Source organism: Talaromyces marneffei, chromosome 8, assembly GCF_009556855.1.
Source record: "Talaromyces marneffei chromosome 8, complete sequence".
Taxonomy (NCBI): Eukaryota; Fungi; Ascomycota; class Eurotiomycetes; order Eurotiales; family Trichocomaceae; genus Talaromyces; species Talaromyces marneffei.
The window spans coordinates 834,369-855,210 of NC_072355.1; the positions used below are offsets into that span (position 1 = coordinate 834,369).

The 20,842-nt window shown below is 46.0% G+C and overlaps 6 protein-coding genes across 6 annotated transcripts; 2 read left to right on the forward strand and 4 right to left on the reverse strand.

The window, feature by feature from the left end:
* Positions 1–344: 344 nt before the first annotated feature.
* EYB26_009642 (uncharacterized protein) lies at positions 345–3,284 on the reverse strand (the record flags this gene model as incomplete). The annotated part of the gene is made up of 7 exons (XM_054268889.1): positions 345–1,240; positions 1,291–1,472; positions 1,534–2,480; positions 2,533–2,800; positions 2,862–2,968; positions 3,044–3,138; positions 3,218–3,284. 7 exons carry the CDS (start codon positions 3,282–3,284, stop codon positions 345–347), a joined length of 2,562 nt encoding a protein of 853 aa, XP_054124864.1.
* Positions 3,285–4,746: 1,462 nt separating this feature from the next.
* On the reverse strand, positions 4,747–6,285 carry EYB26_009643 (uncharacterized protein; the record flags this gene model as incomplete). The annotated part of the gene is made up of 7 exons (XM_054268890.1): positions 4,747–4,880; positions 4,932–5,136; positions 5,189–5,382; positions 5,436–5,784; positions 5,849–5,932; positions 5,991–6,163; positions 6,240–6,285. The coding sequence occupies 7 exons, from the start codon at positions 6,283–6,285 to the stop codon at positions 4,747–4,749; spliced, it is 1,185 nt and encodes a 394-aa protein (XP_054124865.1).
* Positions 6,286–13,309: 7,024 nt separating this feature from the next.
* Positions 13,310–14,500, reverse strand: EYB26_009644 (uncharacterized protein; the record flags this gene model as incomplete). The annotated part of the gene is made up of 3 exons (XM_054268891.1): positions 13,310–13,417; positions 13,477–14,124; positions 14,189–14,500. 3 exons carry the CDS (start codon positions 14,498–14,500, stop codon positions 13,310–13,312), a joined length of 1,068 nt encoding a protein of 355 aa, XP_054124866.1.
* A 776-nt stretch (positions 14,501–15,276) lies between these two features.
* EYB26_009645 (uncharacterized protein) lies at positions 15,277–17,408 on the forward strand (the record flags this gene model as incomplete). The annotated part of the gene is made up of 11 exons (XM_054268892.1): positions 15,277–15,290; positions 15,347–15,535; positions 15,593–15,628; positions 15,682–15,779; positions 15,836–16,005; positions 16,053–16,133; positions 16,186–16,293; positions 16,341–16,460; positions 16,510–16,884; positions 16,940–17,116; positions 17,172–17,408. The coding sequence occupies 11 exons, from the start codon at positions 15,277–15,279 to the stop codon at positions 17,406–17,408; spliced, it is 1,605 nt and encodes a 534-aa protein (XP_054124867.1).
* A 141-nt stretch (positions 17,409–17,549) lies between these two features.
* EYB26_009646 (uncharacterized protein) lies at positions 17,550–18,012 on the reverse strand (the record flags this gene model as incomplete). The annotated part of the gene is made up of 3 exons (XM_054268893.1): positions 17,550–17,667; positions 17,721–17,885; positions 17,942–18,012. 3 exons carry the CDS (start codon positions 18,010–18,012, stop codon positions 17,550–17,552), a joined length of 354 nt encoding a protein of 117 aa, XP_054124868.1.
* A 238-nt stretch (positions 18,013–18,250) lies between these two features.
* EYB26_009647 (uncharacterized protein) lies at positions 18,251–20,728 on the forward strand (the record flags this gene model as incomplete). Its single annotated transcript, XM_054268894.1, has 2 exons — positions 18,251–18,379; positions 18,440–20,728. 2 exons carry the CDS (start codon positions 18,251–18,253, stop codon positions 20,726–20,728), a joined length of 2,418 nt encoding a protein of 805 aa, XP_054124869.1.
* Between the last annotated feature and the right edge of the window lie 114 nt (positions 20,729–20,842).

A 20,842-nucleotide genomic window follows, 5' to 3' on the forward strand; every position in this document is an offset into this window, starting at 1 on the left:
CTCTGTAATCGGGTTGGTTTGGTTTGCGTGCAGATGGTGTATAAGATGAGAAATTTGGTGTAGTGTCGTTGCGATTGGGTTGTCGTATGTGGATATGTACAGATTGATGTTGATGTTGATGTTGGCTCGGTGGTCAAATAGCTCCAATTCAAAGTGTGGGTCCTGGTCTCCGATATCGAGCTAACTAGCTTACTTTTACCCTAAGTTTACTGCAAAACATGTAGTTATCAAGGCAATGTTTTAACTTTTTTTCCCTATGAATAAAATAGAATAATACAAGTCAAGTATACGACATAATCACACACACACATACACACATACAGTCACAACAGAAGAAAAGACAATTACGAAATATCCGCAAGATCCATATCCCCATTCGCAGCCAACTCTTCAATCACCCTCTCCTCCGCCTGCACTGCATCATCAGCAGGAGGTGGTGTAGGAGGAGACATGGTCCCCAAAGGTGTTGCGTTGAGCATCGCATCAGCTATAAAGGCAGCTTCGACAGCCGCTTTCCGCTGAAACACGCGTCTCCAGCGCACAGCCCAGCGTCGAATGATTTCGTTCTCGTCGCGGGTGCTTGGGTCATCTTCGCTTCGCTCCATGAGTTCATCGTTGCTACCTGCAGCCACAGGTGCGATCGAGTCTTCAATCAGAGTGAATAATGTTTGCATATCAGCCTTTTCGCGGTTGAGCGTCTCGTCGAGAACGCTTAGTTGTGGCTCGTAGAGACCGCGCTGTGTTCTGGCAGCCACGATTTGGCGGATACGATTCGTCACTTTGCCGACTGTGGAGGAGAGCATTTCGTAGATGTGAGCTTTGGCAAGAATTCTTCCCGCGTCAATGTGGTCGAGCAACGCCCACTCAATCACCGAAAGTGGAGTGAGGATTGTGTAGTTTAGTAGCTTGTCGATGATGTTGATTGCAATGCCAGGTTGGTCAACCCAGTACTCCATGACGGAGGTGATGATTTGTCGTCGACCGGGTGCAGAGCGAGGGCCAATGGCCAAGAGTCGTTCTTTGTTCCTCTCAATACATGACAGAACATGAGATAGTGACTTGGATCCAACGTAGCATATAGATGTGACAAATGCGTCAGTGGATGGGACTATTGGGTCCTCAATCCCGTGTTCTTTAGCTTGAGTCTCGATCTCTGCAATGACTGGCTCGATTTCTTCGTCGGAAGCTTTCTTGCGGATGAGTTGCATCAATTCCAATCCTTGTTTGCTATATGGTGTCGCTATTACCATTAGCATTATTTCTCTTGATCGACCGTCAACATAAACTTACTCTCTAAAGTGTATTTGAAGTCTGGTGTGTCTTGCTCCTTGCCTTCTGTAATGAGAGGCTGGTATGGTTCAGGAAGTGTCCCCTTGATACGTTGGGCAAAACTCAAGCGGATCTCCTTGTCCAATGCGCCAGTGATGAATGCCATCTTGGGATGGATCTCAGGAAGCTGCAAGTCATCAATCCTGTGGAAGTCAGTTATAATCATTCTGCGAAGCTAGATTGCATCCAATGACGCTAACTCACCACTCAGTCCATTTCCAGGTAAACCCGAAATTACTCAAATGATGCGAGAACCAATCCAAGAACCGCGAGACCAGATCAACATCAAATCGTTCCAAATTCCGATACAAGAATCGAATGGCACGACCAAGACTAGGCGCAATAGCAGCTGGTGCAATCTTGCAGCACTCCGTCAGCACAGAATGATAATAAACGAGTTTATGTTCAGGTGCCGGTAATTGAAAGAGCTGCGAGAAAACAGCGTCCACGGCAACATCTTCCGGCTTCCACGTTGGTTTGTCTGTAGGGAATTCACGGAGTTTGTCAAAGGGCGTCGCTCGTTTCACAAATATTCCTGGTGAGAAGTAACAATCCACATCGATAAGGAACTTGGCAACTGCCATACGGTTGAAATCCATAATGTTGATCGTGTCAACCAATGCATCTCGTAGTAAGGTTGAGGTAATTTCTCCCGATCCAGGCACGGTCTCCATATCTTGCTCCAAGTACACCGAATAGTAGACTTCTGGGTATATAGCCTTTGGTCCATTCTTCACAGGATCCGGTACAACAACTGTGGGCAAAGCATGCTTGGCGGCATTTTCAAGTGACAGCGTTTCTTCCATTTTGTCTTCCCCTTCGTCTTCCCCTTCGCCTTCCTTTTCTTGCTTCTTTTTTGGTAGTTCGAGAGATTTCCAAGGACGAGGGAGGCATTTGAGTTCCCAGTTTCGGTTCGCTGATTCATTCTGTAGCTGCGTTTGCAAGAGTCCAATGAAACTCTGCAGGGGCTCCGAAATTTCACTGTCGAATGTGAATGGAGTCACAAGGGCTTCCAGCGAGTGTGGAGTGGATGCAATGATTTCCGTCTTTTCGAGAAGGGCCGTTGCCTGACTTTCGAAGCCTGTCGCAGAAGATGACATGATGTATGGGATAGTGAGAAGGATAATTTTGACAAGTTCGAGACCCAATGACTAGATCCAATTAGTCTTTGCCCCAAGTAAAGCACAGTTTCGAGCAACTTACATCTTCCGAAGACGTCGTCTGCAAATCAACTGCTCTCGAAAACAAATCCTCCAAAATCACAAACACGCCATCACCTTCAAATATCCCTTGCAAGCAACCCAACAGACGCACCAGCAGCTTAACATCGCGCCATACGCCGGCATTGAGAGCATCCTGCGTCGCCGAGCTTGCTTTCTTTAAACCCTCGGCGGCAAAGTCGGGTTTAAGGGTGTTGATGACTAGAACAATAGCAGCGATGAACGGGATTTTGAAGGGTTGTTCGAGGGTTCTATTATTTCGAGGAAGTTAGTTCGACATCCTATCTAGTTGTAGGTCAAAGCGACACTCACAGCTGAATAACAGTTTCGAAAAAGGCGTCGCGAACATCTTCATCCTCGGTATTATCGGCGACCATTCGAGCAATATAAACAACATCATCTTCCACTCTACGGGCGGGCTGAAAGTCAAAAAGGTCAGTCGCAATCCTGGAGAAGAAATCATATAACCAGCATCAGGATAAAAAGGCGCATACCGATTCGGCAATCAACAACAATTGTCTCCTCACCCTCGAACCGAGGGGTTCTTCATATCGACGTCTCGGGGCTCGGCGATCAAAGTCATCGTCATCTATTCAACAAAACAAGCAGAGATCAGTCTCCAATTCCCGAAGGGCACATTTGTCGAACCAAGAAGTGGTTTTGCGTACCTCTGTATCTGCGCTTGCGTCCACCACCACCTCGATAACCATGATGCCGACGATCGTGGTCTGCCATCGTCAAATAATAGATTCACGAAGGAGCTTACTCCGCTGTCGCAATGTTGTTGCCCAGCGAAGGGGCGATGGCTAACTCTGTTGTCGAGTTTTTGACACGAAGTTGGAGCCAGTATGTAGCTTTCCCAGGGAAGCTTTACACGGGTAACTTAACTTCTTAGGTACTGGGAGCACGCTAGTCTGTTTACGGCTGAATGCGGTTTGTACCGCATACGTTCACTGTCAGACAGGATCCATGAAGATGAATGAATGATACTAATGCTATGTTCAAACAGAATATTCACATCTCAGAAAGAATGCCCAAGGAAATCTATAGCTATATCTTGAACAATGGAGAACCCAAACAAAAAGACTGTAATGAAATGTGAACATTGACATGCCCATCACCTCTTTCATCTTAACCAAGCTTAAGTATGATATAGTATGGGAAGTACATCAAGACCAAATGTCAAGTAGAAGTAGTAATAGTAGTAGTTATTTCATCAGTTCAGTTCAGTCGCTCTAATTTAGTCACTTGGTTTAAACAGCCCAGACCAGTCAAATGGGGGATGGATTTTCCACACATACGACCAAAAAGGAAAAAAAAAAACGGGGAAAGAAGAAATTTAAAGAAACGAAAAGGAAGAGGTAAAAAGGGGGATCTCATCAACGATCGAGAGATATAGATGGTTCTGGACTTCGAGGACAACGACAGTTTAGCGGAAAGACAAGTGTAAAAGTGTATAGTGCGGGAAACATAAAACCAGAAAACAGAAAAAGTAGGGAACAGGAGAAATGAACAAAGGTTGAAGAGATATACCAGGCATCAACAGAACCATTTCCATCTAGATGCATAATGCTGCAGTATAGTGACGAAAACATAGGCTCAATCCCCCAACATAATCAATTGCTGTGAAGATGATGCCGGTAATGGAATCATACAAAAAGCTCGACTTATTGTCCTCGTTCATTCATGTTCATCAATCCAGTCAGTCCATGCCAGAGAAGCTCAGCCAGGGTCCTCGATTTCCCATCCATACATCATCACAAGACTCGTACACACAAGGGGTATCATTTTCATTGTCTCTTGCAAGCGCAAAGGTATGCGAGATCGATGATCAACTCAATCGATCTATTCCTTCCCGCTTTGTAGCATTGAGGCAATTGCTCTTGGCCATTAATTCCATTTGCTTCCCCATTCGACATCACATGGTGGAACTCCGTAAAACTTTTTGTAGCAGAGAGGCCAGTCATCATCCCTCTGACACCGCTCGACTTGCAAAACCGTAAGTAACATGTTCGGAAACTTTTCTTTCAATATGCAAGACCACCCAATGCATAAATGTGAAGGGAGGCATGTCTGTGGTGTCAAACAAGCAAGCTCGCAACTCCTTTTTTTATTCATTTTTGATCACATTATTTAGCATCCCAAATTAGATTCCGAATTCGTTCGTTCAGCATGATAATAAGAAAAGGAGAGTAGATCAGTCGAGATGGGCTCGCATCTCTTCTTGCGGAATGGGTGTGAAGTTGTCGATATCCAATCCGCGAGCCTCCAGGGCGGCTTTGGCGTGTTCTGGAACCAGTCGACTGTTCAGCTCAGGAGCGATAGAAAGTTCTATATTGATTAGTCATGAATCTATATTTGAAGTATAACAGATCAACATACCGTGGTGTGAGAAGTCGAATAGGTTTGGTAGGTCTCGAGCGGGATTGCTGGGGTGACGAGAGTCTGGCAATCGAGTGTTGGGATCACGCAATTCGTCGAAGAATGGGTGGCACATGGCTTCGATTGCTCGAAGTCGTTGTGTGGGTGTATATTCTAGGAGGGCGGAGATGAGATCGATAGCCTCGTGGGGTGCTCGTCGGAACACCTGCAAAGCGATATTAGCACCGTATGAAGAGTAAAAGATGGAGGGCAAATACCTTGTTGAAGGGATGAGGCTTGATCTGGGGGAATTTATGTTCCATGTAGTTCGGGTTCATGGTGCGGATTTGTTCTCTGGTCGGGGTGCCCAGCACCTTGATGATCTCAACTAATTGATCGATTCCGGATTCTCCAGGGAACAAGGGCTGTCCAAGCATCAACTCAGCCATGACACAGCCAGTAGACCACACATCTGTAAAAGTCAGAGCCAAATTCTCCTGAAAAGGAGTAGACAGGATGATTTACCAATTTTTGTGGTGTAGTTCGTCGCACCAAAAATCAATTCTGGTGCTCGGTAGTAGCGAGAGCAGATGTAAGAGACATTGGGCTCATTCTCGACCAGGATCTTCGCAGAGCCGAAATCGCAGAGCTTGAGAATGCCCGTATTGGGGTCAAGCAAGAGATTCTGTGGTTTGATGTCTCGGTGACAAATGCCTCGCGAGTGGATGTAGGCCAGTGAGCGGAAAAGTTGGTAAATGTAAAGCTTTACCTCCAGCATTGGCATGGTTGTTTTCAGCTTGTTGAAGTAGCGCGAAGCCCGGTAGACCGTTTCAGGAACGTATTCGAGAACTAGGTTCAGGTAGACCTCATCTTTCTGTTGAAACAATAAGTTTATCATTCAAGTTAGGACGCAATGCATAGATGAGAGAAGAACATACCCTCTCGCCATTAGAATAGTAGAAAGCCTTCAACTCAACGATGTTGGGATGGCGTACAATGCGCATGATTTGCAATTCACGGTTCTAACCCTGTCATTAATATTCGTGCACGACCCAAAAAAAAATACATTGCAAAACAAACCTTGAACCGCTTATCTTGCAGTACTCGCTTGATGGCAGCATCCTCACCACTGGGGGACATCTTTGTCTGGAACACAACGCCGAAGGAGCCATTTCCAACGATTTTGCACTGGGTGTATTGCATTTCCTTGGTTTCGCCGGTCAAGCCATCTTGAACCTTCTCACGTACGACTTCTGTTTATTCAAAAGACGGTTAGTCTTCATGACTCTTTTGGGGGCAACGCGAACAGCAAAGATTCATCAAACTCACCCCCCATACGCAGGCCCGAGAATACTCCGGACCGGTTTTGCGACATCACGGAGGTATCTGACAAAAGACCAGTGACAACAGAAAGAGTGATACTATCGAGAATATGGAGGACTGCACTTTAGCAGTGAGTGACGCCGGTGTTGCTGAGTAGTAGCTGAAGGGTCCGTCTTGGGCGATTTTAAAATGAGAAACAATGCCGATGCAGTTGCTCTGGAATGAAGCCAACAAGCGAATTGTTCCGAATATTGAGATTCTGGGTCGTGGTAAACGCACGTCTTATCGTGTTTCGAGCAGAAATTAAAGGGTATGTCGTCTCTAACGCAATTCCCGTCTTTCTTTTACAATGAAACACTCAAACGAGGCCAATTCCTTTTGGCGGACAAATACACGCAAAATAAAACTTGGTCGTCCAGAACAATGATGAAATCGGATTTCGAAATTCTGTCTCGTATCGGACTGTCCCGAGGAATGCTTGCGAGTGGCTCGAAATAGCACAATTATTCGAGGGCCACTATAGATAAGAGAAGAGAGTGGATCAGCCTAGATCAAATGGAAATTCCGCAACAAGGGATAAATTCGAGTCTGGATCAAACGATGGGTGGATTTAAGATAGAAATCCGCCGCATAAGGTACAGGAGGGGGCGGCGAAAGGTGAAGTATGAGGACAGTGGACTGTAGAAAGGGGACGAGAGAGAGAGAGCGAGAGAGCAAGCAAGCAGTTGCACGCACAGGAAGTATGGAATGTAGCGAACAGAAGAATCGAGATCTCGAACCAAACTGACAGCGGTAAGAACGTGGGCGACACAAGTAACAGTATGTAGAAGGTATGCTGGTGGTGGAGCGGTTTGTTTAATGTGGTGGGAGAGACCGCAAGAGTGGGAGGAAAGAGAGCGGTCGGAAACAAATGACACACGGCCGTCCCGGTAGGAGGGCAGAATGACCAAACACACACGAGACAAGGAAAAGAGTATATAGAATCAGATGAGGACAGGAGAACAAAAGGGGAAAATATATCGAAAGAAAATTGAAAGAGGAAAAAAATGTAAAAAAGGAAAAACCTTGACGAGGGGAAAAAGAAAAGTGAGGAAACTCAGTACAGTTGAGGGAGCCAGAAGCGCTACTCCGGGAAAGGATGAGAGAGAGAGGATGTGCGGGTTGGGATTCGACCGGGGGATTTAATGGTTCGTGCAGACCTGAGACGATGGACATAACAGAGGAGATATACGTACCTATACTACAGAGTACGTACTCAGTCGTCAGTCAGACAATCAGTAAGTCGTACCAAGCAGATTCCGGATGGTGGTAGCAGTGCAGTAGGAATAGCAACACAGTCTGATAGTACCAAGAAACTCTGCACGCCGTTGTCAAGAGTTCGAAGAACGGTAGGTAAAGTAGGTAGAGAGAGGTAAGTTCAAGTTGGATTCGATGGAGGAAGACTAGGAGTGGTCAGTGGTCAATAGTAGGTCGTAAAGTGGGCGGTGGGTAGGCGAATGAAGCGGGAAGGCTGAGACTGGGAAGTTGAACTAAGCAGGCAGAGTGGTGGAGATAAATTACTGATGGTACTAACTGATTGGGACCCTGCTCAGTACATAGTTGCTAGTTCGACCAGGCCGGAGGATGGTGAAGCTGTTCTTTGGTGGATTCCAGTAAGCGATGACAGAACCTCATGATAGTAGAAAATAACAAAGGCGCAGGCGATGATGAATGACAGAGAGGGAGAGCAGGAGGTTGTTCGTGATGACCTATGATGATGGAGGATACCAAAGGAAAAGACGGCGCGTGATTGGCCGAGGAGGCCCGGGAATGACGGTGGTTCCGTCGTCCTTGGGCAAGAAAGGCGAAGCTTCTACGGTTTTCATTCAACGTCGTTTTGATATTTATCCTATGATGCTAGCTAAGGACAGATCAGATCAGATATTCTCAAGGGCATATGTCATGCCATCTCATCATCTCTCCCTCATTCTCAGTCTGACTGGGGACATCACCAATAACCAGTAGTCAGAGTGTACTCCGTATGGTATGGGTAGCTACCCATCTGCCAAAAAAAAGAGGGGTATGGCCGTATTATTCGTACTGCTCTGTATTGTGTAATTCAGTTCATACTGCATACGTTATTTTACATACGCCACAAACCTCATTTCTCAACTGAGCGCGGGAAGGAATCAGCTGTTTCGAAACTTTTTTTTTTCGAGGTCAGGCGTCAAGGTCCAGGTCTATTATTATCATGGAGTTACGAGATTGGTTTTGCCTTCTCCTTTTCGACTACCTCGAAGCTCAATGGAGGCAAAATGAGGCAAAATTCTCACAAACAGTCAGGGGTCGAAATTAATTGATCTCGTGCATGTCGAGTGCCAAGCCCATGACTCAGTCAGTTCCCTGCAAAGTGTATTTCGATTGCAGATTCGCTTCATTGTTGGAAAGGGCATATGAGTGGCCTGTCATTGATGTTCTCGACCAGGACCAGCTCATATTGAGTATATATAAGAATGTTTGATATGAGAGATTTTCATATGTAGTCAAATGCACGAATGCACATGGCCATATACGTGTATATTGGAGCAGGTAATGTAATGACCAACATACCAAAGCCGCCTCCCTGATTGGCTGTGGGGAGGGCTCGATACCCGAATTTCGCAACCCCGGCAGCTTGGGTCGACCAAGCAGAGTGAAGGCAGTTGCATACGAGACGAAAATTGTCAGTCGGTTAGTCTTGGACAGATGCACTCTGTACGCTCGGTAAGCTAGATTGTGTTTACTCCAGAATACGTGCGTATATATATACTCCGTAGAGAGGGGAAAGGCAAGTTTATCGTCAAACCGTGCTCTGGATGACGCCAGACGGGTTACTGCACGTCTTGTAGCTTGACACTTGTTGAAGCACACCCAGCACGGGCAAGCAGACAGACCACAGCTAGTAGCAGAATCAGTTTGTCGCAGATGCCATGCTCTGTTTTGTCTATTCTGCGAATTGTCATAGGCCAGACCGGAGGGGTATGGAATTTGCCTATTGGTGGTCGTATACTACGTAGTATAAAAAGCTGTTTTAAAAACAGTATGGACGATGCGTCCAACGAGACGAGAGACGATGGACTAGAAAGTGGGTAAAAGTCGTGTGTGCGCTTGACAAGTTTGAAGGACTGTTTTGGTCAGGTGCCACAGGACCTTCGTCATAGCCAAGAGCGCTCGTTGTATTATACGTATGGTCATGTATGTGCCATTACGTACTACGGATAGGATGTGGTTGTATGTTACTACATACGTCGTTGTCAGGCTGTCCGTCTTACTCCAATACGGTACGGGCTAGTACTGGAAATTGGACAGTGCGTTTGTCCGTCCGTGCTTGGACCCAACTTAAACTGGCCCACTATTACTAACCGCTCTGGGCTAGGACGTATTTATCTGGCTGATCTCGTACCGCCGTACAGTGCGTACACTGGTACAGACTAGCCTCAAGCTCAGAGCTCAACCAACTTCCCCCCCAGTTCCAGGTCCGTCAGTCAAATCAGAATTCTGTACACTATATAGTATTCATCCTGGATATACTCGTAGTAGAAACTGGCAGATCGGCACTGCACAGCCATCCTCGCTCTCAACATTAAATCCCGCCGTTCCACACAGCTATGTCGCATGTACTGTAGCATGTAGCATAGGATGTAAGATGTAGGATGGTACGTACCAGTTTGTATGTGCATCCTGCATAGACGTAACAACATATTACTTACATGCATGGGGTCACCAACCACCGAATGCTGATCTCGAGAATTTACCACGTATGTATTTTTCCCTCCAACTCGCTTGCATATTCCTACACTCTTGGAGCGAAAATAGCTGAGTCTGGAATGTCTCATATCCACACTCCATCCACAGGAGACTATCTACTCCGTAACGAACGTCACAGTTCGAGATCACGGGACCGTTTCAATTCTTTCTTTCCTTTTTTTTTCGTGTCGGGTGACCTGATTACGTACGGGCAATACGCCGCATGGAGCAGTGAGTGCTCTGGCTCCAGAGGTACGGAAGAATTACCGGGGACCTTGGTGTATTTACTTGTTGTTGGCCTAACTGTTTTGAGTATAATGTGATAATTATTCCGACCAATTAGAGACAGAACATGTGATCATACTGCCGGATACATCCGACCCATTAACCATTTGATAGCTGCCCGTTTGGCCAATCACGTTCCTCCACTGTACTTGCAGTCCGATCATCTACTCCATAGTAGAAGCTCTGTTCATCCGTGAGCTTGAGCTTGAGCTTCACTAGGCCGGCGAGCTGAGCTTCAGCTTGCCGACTCTGTGATGCTATTGCGTAGATCTATCTCTACTACGTATATGGTTGGGTTGGTTAGTTACCTATCGGTTACGGCCCAGATCAGCCGAGGATTACAGTACCTGGCCATTCGGCAGGTTAGGTACCTATACTCATAACTCAGGCACGGGTTACAGCCACATGGAAATCGAATGAGCTTCTTCTGCCAAAATCTATGTCCGTTTCAAGCTCCGTCGATCCATACACACAATCTTGCATCCGCAGTTCTAGCTAGGCTAAGCTTTGACAGGGCATGTCGACGTGGTCTGAAGAATGGTCTCACAGCTCACTTATTCAGCTTATTCGGCTTCTTTATGGCTGTGCTGTTGAACATCGGTGGTACATGTACGACAACGGAATGTTTGACGTTTGATGTTTGACCTGAGTAACCAACCTTGAAGAAATCATCCGAGTGTGTACGTATATCAAACCCATCAATATGTCTGCCTGGATCATTGACGTAACTAGGAGAATCAAGGAGAAACAGAATGGGATCTTCAAGCCTGTCATACCACTTGATACACACTTGTTTGACAGGATTCTTGGAAAGACCCTTGACTGTTGTGTGCGCTGTGTCTAGTCGTTGAAAAAGACTCGACCAGAACAATCAAATTGTCCGAATTGTAGGTCTGGTCGTCTATCTCAGACAATATCCACCTTGAGACAAAAAAACGAGACCACGTGCTATTCTGAATTTTCAAGGGTCTGGCTACAGTAACTACAGAGGTAAGTTACGGTAAACAAGTGAAGTGGGTTAGTCATGTATCCATTCTCATCGTTTCCTGTGCTATGAAGTGTTTCACGTACTATGAGTATGCTTGGACTAATTCTATCATCACATGACACCAGAAATAATCCATTCAACCTCCTCTCCCATGGTTTAGGTATACGCCATTTTAATTATGTTTTAATTGAACCAATCAGCATCCATGGCTAAGGTTAAACAGCGGCCTGAATATATGATTGGTTTTGCCGCGATGATTTTCGAGAATTAACAAAGTCCAGGTCCTTGTTCTAACATCCAAAAAGGAGGTGACTTTTTTTCTACGTAGTTAGTTACTCTTACTACGTAGTTAACTACTTGAAAGAAGGCACAGTCAGCAGATCTCGAAAAACCATGTGACCTGTCTAGTCAGTTTTAGTCACTGAAGCTATCCAACGCCTCCTTTGATTATTTATGGAGCCCATTTTATGGAGCCAGTCTCCGAGTCCCAGTTGGAGCTCCGTGGAGCACTTTGACTTTCAAAGACTGGCACCAATAACGTTCGGCGTGCGGACTTATCGGAGATGGATTTTTCTCGGACAAGGATCTGGAACCTGGATATGGCTAAGGAATACACTACATAGTACAAGTACAGAGTCACGTCAACGTGCCTGATAGTTAGCTACTACACAAGTTAACAACTTAACTAGTTAGGCAAGTTAGACAATTGATTAGTAAAAAGAGCATGTGACCTCGCCCTCCTGCACCACGGTCAAGAAATAAACCATTGATTGGATCCTGGCCTCGCTGTCAGGCACAATTCTTTTTCCATCGTTGCTTCTTCCCAACATATAAATCGCCTTATCTTTTATTTGTAGTTGATCTATAAACTAGATCCGATCTAGATCCCCCAATTCTCGAATCCGACAGGACGAGAGACAAAAGAAAAGAAGATAACGAGGCAGAAAACGGAATGGCCGTCAGGTACATCTGCAGCTTTGTGGCCGATGTCGGGGCTATATCTAACTATCGTGTTAGAGTAGAGGTGCGTAGTTACCAGGTACGATTACATCCAGATCGATGTAGTACTGGCATAGAAGATGGCGAATATGCATGCAATCCTGCCTCATCTAGGTACACTATCTAGACCTCTAAATAAATAAATAATGAAAAAAAAAACGCATTGAGTCTCCGGTGAACCCATACAACGTGCCCTGACCCGACACGTTGAGGTCAACCTGCAGGGCAATCGAAATCGATGGGGATCTCAACATCACGTAACGGAGGATATGGAGTACGCGAAGTGCAGACTTTTCGTGTTTTGTGTTCGTATTTGCTTTTTATTTTCGATCAATGAGATAAGACTGATTGTAAACTCAACGTACATATGCAGCTATGTGGTGGCATTGTGTGATTTGTCGAGTGGCTTGAGGGCTTTTAGGCTATTGTTTTCTCTTCTTTATGTTATGTCTGCGTGCTGAGGGTTCCGTTGGGCGAGACGAAAAAGAAGTTTTACCTCGGGGATTTCAGATGTCAATCGGTCTGTTGTTTGGAAGACGATCTGTAGAGCCTACTGTCTTGATCGATACTACCATGGCTGACTCGAAGTGACTAGATAGTCGGTCTATATGCTATACAATCAAGCCATATTAATCATCGTTTGTTGCTATTTTACATTTGCTCCTCTCTATGCAGACAAGATAAAAAGAAACACCTCCCTAATCCTGATATCAGGGAGCGAGCCACATTAAAAAGAAAAAAGGACAAAAGCCCTTGACATGCATACCTTTTGGAATGAATGTCAAACAGACCGAGAAGAGAACCAAAAACAAATCAGAGGAAAAAAAATCACTTCTATACACGGATGGTCAAAATACTGCACTACTCCTTGTGTCAATGTGGAACCAGCCGCAATGCAGGGGTCTTTTTTCTGTCGAGTGTGGACAAGAGTGAAGAACTAGTAAGACAATGGACGAAGGTCGGTATTAATCAGTTCGTCTTCTGCTGTCGGTGGTAGGGTGTCGACAGAAGGCGAGACTGGGAGAGTAGTTCAAAATGTTTAGAATGGAGGAGGGATAGCACCGAGGGTTTCGGCCTTTTCTTGCTGCTCCATCAATTCCTCACCAGCAATCTCGAGAGAGACGGCAAGACCGACTTTAGCTTGTTGCTATGATATTGTTAGCCGCGTTTCTTTCTTTAACAGCATTTCGGAATATGGTAGGTTACCTTAACGTGGTCAATCTCTCCCGCAAAGGTCAAAGAGATAGGCATAGCTATCCGCTTCTCCAACAAACAGCTGACCTTACCGGCACTGTCGACCTGAGCACGGAATGTGGAAGCACGGAAATCATACTTGGCACCAACGGTTGCTGTGCCCTCACGGCTGGGTCCTCCCATCATCATGGCGGCAGCGCTGGGAGCCAATTGAAGGTTCATGTCAACACCAGCTTCGACCTTGTCGGAGAGTTTTTTCCAGTAAGAGGCTGCAATAGCTCCCTGAGCCTGGAGCTGCGCACTGGCAATCCAGTCCTCACCACGGTATTTCGCGCAGTATGAAAGGGACGATTCGGGGCGAGAAGTGATAGCCTGTCGTTGCCAAATGGCTTCGAATCCGAGAGCAAGACCTGGGGTGACCGATTGAAGATAGCTTCCAACGTAGATACCGGTTAAACCACCCTCAAAGATGGACGGGTTGAAAGCCTTGAGAGAGAAGGAGAAATCATCTCCGGTATAGTCATTATCGATTTGTAGAATGCCCTGGGCGCCACCAGACATGATCTGAGCGTTCGATTTCGTCACGAATTTCTCGTTCCAACGGTAGTTTCCAACAGCGCTGAGACCGCCGTCGCTACCCAAGTTTCCTTGCATAAATACCTATAACAAATCAAAATTAGTATACACGCCATCAGATATATAGAATTTGAAAAGAGAAGTATACCTTTGGCGTTCCATACATGGCGCTAAAGTTATAAGGAGGCATGTTGCCTGCTGACCCCATAGCAAAAGCGTGCGACATCCGGAACAGAGGAGTCATGCCAAAGACCTTGGTCAAGTCTGCGCGAAGACCCGTGAACATAAAGTTGGATAGCAACACCTCCTTCTGCACTTCTCTTGCGATGTTATCGACTGTGCCGGGGTTGGGCAAGCCCAGCGCCGCTCTTCGCTCGGAGAACGATCCGTATGCATCTTTGATCACGGCGGCGACCGAGTTGTGTGTCAGGAATGACAGCGCTGAAGTAAAGTCGGACATATTGCAGATATACTGTTCGTAATTAAAAATCTATAGTATGTTTCGAGATGGATGATGGATGGTTCGTGGAGATGATAGAATGGGCGGGAAAATACTCGCGACTAGGAACTTGAGCAAAACGAAAGGAATTGCCGTGTCCTTGATGGAATGAAGGAAGGGAATCGACAATATACGGAGCACACCCCCGACACGAATCCAAACAAGAGGGTTGATGAGGTTGTTGGAGAAAAGGTAGATAATAGTAGTAAGTCAGCTCTTTTCGGCTGATGAAATTTGGTCGTTGCTGATGTTTTTCCATGGCTTTTTGTCTCGTTTTGCACTGTTTGCACTTCCGTCGGGACAGCCAGGCAGCCTAACCTCTTTGGTCGCTCCCATTCATCTGCGGCCTCAACTACACTACTTGCGTAGTATTTTCTTTAAATCGCGCTCTTTGCTGTTATTTGCATGCATATATAGCTCATTTCACTGTTCACCCCTTTTCTCAACAAGTCTTTCCTCGTGGCATCGCTCTTGACGGTCATCTCGTTGCTCGACTATCTATCGGGGACCTGCCATTTCAATCCCGGCCTCTGACGCTACTTATCTCGATTACCGTAAACCTTCATTGTATTGACTCGGTGCCCCCACGGCCCTCAACATCGGCAGACACACCTGTATATATAGAGGAAGCCCTTCGCTTTATAGCGGGAGAAGTTGAGGTCTTTGGCCTGCTTAAAAAGGTGCTCGTCGAGCATTCATCGGTTTCCAGGTCGTTCATTGTCAAGGAGTCTAAAGCCATGGACACCTTATTGTATGCCGCACCTCCTGTCCATACAAAAGCAATTATCAGATGTCTGACAGATATAGAACTGCCGACGTGGTCGCAAGCTCTCCGCGATTCCGGAGAAAGTCAAGTACCTTCGTGGATGCTATTCACGATCTTCCAGAAAAGGTGGAGCTGGCACCTGCCCAACTGTACAGCACAGAATCAGGACGGCTATTCCACTCAGGTCGTATTGTCATCATCACAGTAGGATTGCCAGCTAGGGGGAAGACGTAAGTGTCGTAAAACAGACTATTTTAACGAGAGTGAAACCGCTAACTCGCCTCAAGGCATATTTCTGTAGCGCTAGCACGCTATCTGCGCTGGTCAGTGCTTGCTTTAGACATCGCATTCTAAAAACATACACTCATGTCTACAGGCTTGGAGTCAAGACTCGTATCTTCCATTTAGGCGACTATAGACGTGCTACCATCGGTCCAGGACAAGATATGCCCGATGATTATTTCTTTGTCAACGGTTAGTCGTCTTGTTTATCCAACAGAAGAGGAACATTGGATTGACCTCGTGGTTAGCATCTGCGTCATCAGTGCTTTTACGACAGAAGATTGTAAAAAAGTGCCGCGACGATATTGCACATTTCCTGAGCGAGGAAAATGGCCAAATAGCAATATACGATGCTGTGAACCCCATAGCCGCAGGGCGCCGCTCCCTCGCCAAAGAGTTTGCGAAACAGAATATAGAGGTATGCCGCTTGTGATCTCTGGACTGTTTGATACTAACCCAGTGTAGACACTCTTCATAGAATCCATGTGCGACGACCCAAAAATAATAGAAGAAAATGTTCGACGTGTCAAGATATCCTCGCCCGATGTGAGTACTTTGTCTTTCCACTATTCAACAAGATGGTATTAACATAACCAAGTATGTAGGATGGGATGCCAACGACGCGGTCAAGCACTATCTCGGCCGTATATCAGCAAGAATTCCTCATGTTGAGACTATGGAAGAGAAAGATCTCAACTACATTAAGGTACGAACCTTTACTTAACAAAGCGGGCTTCAGCTGACAGATTAAAGATGATCAACGCTGGAGAACGCCTGATTGTAAATAACCGCAGCTTTGGTTACCTCTCGAACCGAATTGTTTTTTACCTTTTAAACCTGCATATAAAATCGAGAGTTACATATTTCGCCAGGGTATGTCTACCATTGAACTGAGTGCAGCTTATATACTGATCTTCAATAGGCCGGCATTTCACTCGATGCCAATTCCTACAAAGCAGACTCATCTCTGTCCGAAAGGGGCCAGGATTACGCGAAGAAAATGACCGAAACAATACTTCAACACAGAGCGTCGGAACTACAGGCCATGAAAGCCCAAGGAGAGTCAGATGCTGCATTGAAACCTTTGACGGTGTGGACCTCAACACGGCTTAGAACAGTCGAAACTGCAAAATGGCTACACGAAAAGGGCTATGCGGTTCGCCAAAGGTCGCAATTGAGTCAATTGAATCCCGGTGTTTGCGAGAAAATGACCGAACAGCAGATCAGACAGGAGTATCCGGAAGAAGTAGCCAAGCATGAAATCGACCCTTATCATCATCGCTATCCTCGTGCAGAGGTATGTATCGATCATGTGGATTGACTATATCGAAACTAATGAGATGTTGTTACAGTCATATCACGATTTGGCTGTGCGGCTGGAACCAATCATTCTTGAGTTGGAGCGCGAGCAAAATGACCTACTCATTATAGCTCATGAGAGTGTGTTGAGGGTCTTGTATGGGTATCTGATGGCTTGTAATGCTACAGATATTCCGTTCCTGTCGTTTCCTCGCAATGAGATCATCGAAGTATGTTCTAGATTAACCATAATCTTTTCGATTTCTCTACTAATCATTTGTTCAGGTTATTCCGGCCAGCTACCAGAACGAAGCTCGAAGGATACCCATCCCGAACTTACCAGAGGAGACAATCTCTCCATCTCCGGAGGACATAAAGATACCCGTACCACCCAGTGGTTATACAACACCGAAGGTGGGCTTGGGCAGCCCTGTTACAGGTTTTTCGACACCTCAGAGCGGATTCAGAACACCTCAGGAGCCTGAAAGGCTTACCCAGCAGCATGTGGAAGACGTTGTATAGGCATTGTTATCGGCGGTAATAAATATTAACATTCATTCATGTCCATTCATTCACCCAGCGTTGCGCTTTCGGCTTTTTTTGCTTGATGAAAACAAGATAGAACCTTTTTTTGAGAATATCATCTTTCCTAATGACAACAAATTATCCTCCGTGTAGTGTGGATACAAACAATATATTATCTCTAGGCTGTATCTCATATGCCTCTTCGCCTTCCAACTCCCAATCTGCGTCATTGATCAAAACCAGAATACCGGGCCGCCTAGATAATTGTCTTAGTAAAGTTGTAATAGTTAAACGGTTGGACAGACATACACATGGTCATCAAGAATGAACAGTTCTTTCCTTGTATCTTGCATCAAAATCTCAACGAGATATTGAATGAGCCATGCAATAGTCGGTTGTTTCCCTTCACTAGTCTTCGCGGGAATCGTCAGATTATGTTTTCGTTCGTTGGCAAAGAGCATTTCTAGGCCACCGCTGGATTCGCAAGTTAGTTAAGATATACGAATTTGATGCGGGATGAGTATACTCACGTAAACTCTACAGATATGGGGATTGTTTCATTAGGTTGAGTGACCTTTTCGGTCTCTGTATTTGAGGCCATATTGCGATTCTCTGATATGACTGTATAGAATATGTCGAAAAGGATGGGTTGATGCTCAGAAAATGTTGCGGAGGGGAACAAACCACTCTCCACCGCTTATCGATAAGCTTAAAATTTCGCCAGCCTCTCACTTCGTCATCCCACTTTGACTCTTCACTTTCCTCGACAACCACAGCTTCCTGGGCTCCAGGCTTTCTCTACTGAACAGACGGCCTTACTGAGGGATGTGATTTCTTCAATGGTTCGTGTAGAAACAGAATATATCAGCGTTGGCGGCAACCGCCATCCTGGTGCTGCCGATTGGGATGTTCGCTCAGGTGTGCTCGCATATGGTGCAGACAACAATGTAGCTCTATGGGCACCAAAGGTATCTATCCCATTTGTCTTTCTACCAATCATGGCTTTTATGAGAAATTGACCTGTCTAGTTCCATCGCGGAGTTCATGCATTGCTCGTCGGCCACCGCGACAAAGTCAGCGCCGTCCGCTTCCTCGCTCACCCCAAATCTAAACGCAGCTTGCTCATTACCGGATCCGTGGACCACTCAATCCGAGTCTGGGAACCGATCGAACAATCGTCATCGTATACATGCGTCTGCGAGCTTACCGGTCATACGGGTACTGTCAACACAATCGCCATAGATAATTCCTCGAATGTGTTCGCGTCCGGAGCTGCTGACGGCACAGTCAGGGTTTGGAGACTCGATATTCAGGATGACAAAGTGTCCGGTCGGCTAGTACAGACGATACCAATGAAACCCAAATTCTTCCCTTTGACCATGGCTATTCAAGTGCTGGACGCCGGGGACGCAAAGAAACCAATGGTCATGGCTGTTGGAGGCACAATCAACCATGTACATGTATTCTCTGCGCAGGATACCACTACTCCAGAAACAGATTTTACCTGGAATGCTAAATTGTCTGGTCACGAAGCTTGGGTTAGATCACTTACCTTCAGAAAGTTCGACAACGATTACATCCTAGCATCGGCCAGTCAGGACAAGTACATCCGTTTATGGAAAGTCCATCGTGGTGAGATAGTGCCTGCTATTCCCAAAGATGAGGATGAAATGATTCTTGGAGGAGATGAACCTACACTATCCAACAAGGCACATACTTTTACCGCTTCTGGTGTGACTTATTCCATAACCTTTGAGGCGTTATTGCTCGGTCATGAAGATTGGATATATACAGTGAACTGGAGTCCTTCGACCGAGAAAGCACAGCTTCTATCCGCATCTGCAGATAATTCCTTGACGATATGGGAACAAGATCCGACAACGGGCGTGTGGGTCACGATGGAGCGAATGGGAGAGTTCAGTGTGACAAAGGGCTCGACTACGGCCACCGGTAGCACTGGTGGGTTTTGGATTGGTCTCTGGTCTCCTGATGGCAACGAAGTCGTGAGTCTGACTCGAACGGGTAGTTGGAGAGTATGGGCACATGATGAAGAGTCGGATATTTGGCAGCAACGACTGGGTGTCAGTGGACATATTCGTTCTGTTAACGATATTCAATGGGATGCACAGGGTGCATATCTTCTATCTACAAGTTCTGATCAGACTAGTCGACTCTACGCTGAGTGGCTACGGGATGGAGAGTCATCATGGCATGAATTCTCTCGGCCGCAGATTCATGGATATGATCTCAACTGCATAGATACGCTAGGACCAGCAAGATTCGTCTCTGGTGCTGATGAAAAGCTTCTGCGTGTGTTCAATGAGCCAAAGCAAATTGCTCAATTATTGGGAAGTCTCAGCGGTATAGCGCAGAATGAAGAAGAATTGCCAGAGGCGGCCAACATTCCCGTTCTCGGTCTCTCGAATAAGGCTGTTGGGGAAGATATCACAATAACAGACGACCAACTTGGTGGGCAAAGGAACGATCAAGCAGAACAACAGACGGCGCCGGTATCTCTACCAATGCATCAACCTCCCTTGGAAGACCACCTATCTCGACATACATTATGGCCAGAGCATGAAAAACTATACGGCCATGGATACGAAATATCAGCAGTTGCAGTTAGCCATGACCGTTCTTTGATTGCCACAGCATGCAAAGCCAGTTCCATCGACCATGCCGTCATTCGACTGTACGATACGAAAAATTGGCGTGAAATCAAGCCTTCTCTAATCGCTCATTCGTTGACTATAACCTCACTTTGCTTTTCTCCTTCTGACAAGTACTTGCTGAGTGTGGGACGTGATCGTCAATGGGCGATTTTCAAGCGAGATGACGAGGAGCTGTCTACTTATACTCTTCTCAAATCGAATCCTAAGGCTCATTCGCGTATGATACTTGATGCAGCATGGGCTCCCTCATTGGGACAACAAGCAGTATTTGCGACTGCAGGTCGTGACAAGTGTGTGAAAATATGGCGTGAGACAGCTTCATCAGATGCATTTGAGTGTATATCGACTATTACACTTAAGACCGCCGTCACTGCCGTGTCGTTTCACACAGAGATTCTCCCTGGCGGTCTATTACTGGCTGTTGGTGAGGAGACCGGACAAATATCGGTGCACAAAGTAGCGGTGGACAGTCTGGAAGCTCAAGAGCTGGTTACTCTAGATGTATCTTCTACTCCGTCCAAGTCAATCACGCAACTCACATGGCGGCCTGGGCAATCATCAACTTCGAAGGACGGAAATGTACTTCTTGCAGTTGCAAGCGAGGACTCGTCTGTGCGTATATATAGAGTTGCTGATGTAGTATAGATTATTACATTTGAGGATTATCGATTTGAAAAATGACATACAAAGGCCGCCCAAGTCTTCGGCTTTCTCCCACTTCATCCATCAACATCCAAGGTTAAATAGACTACCAAGTAA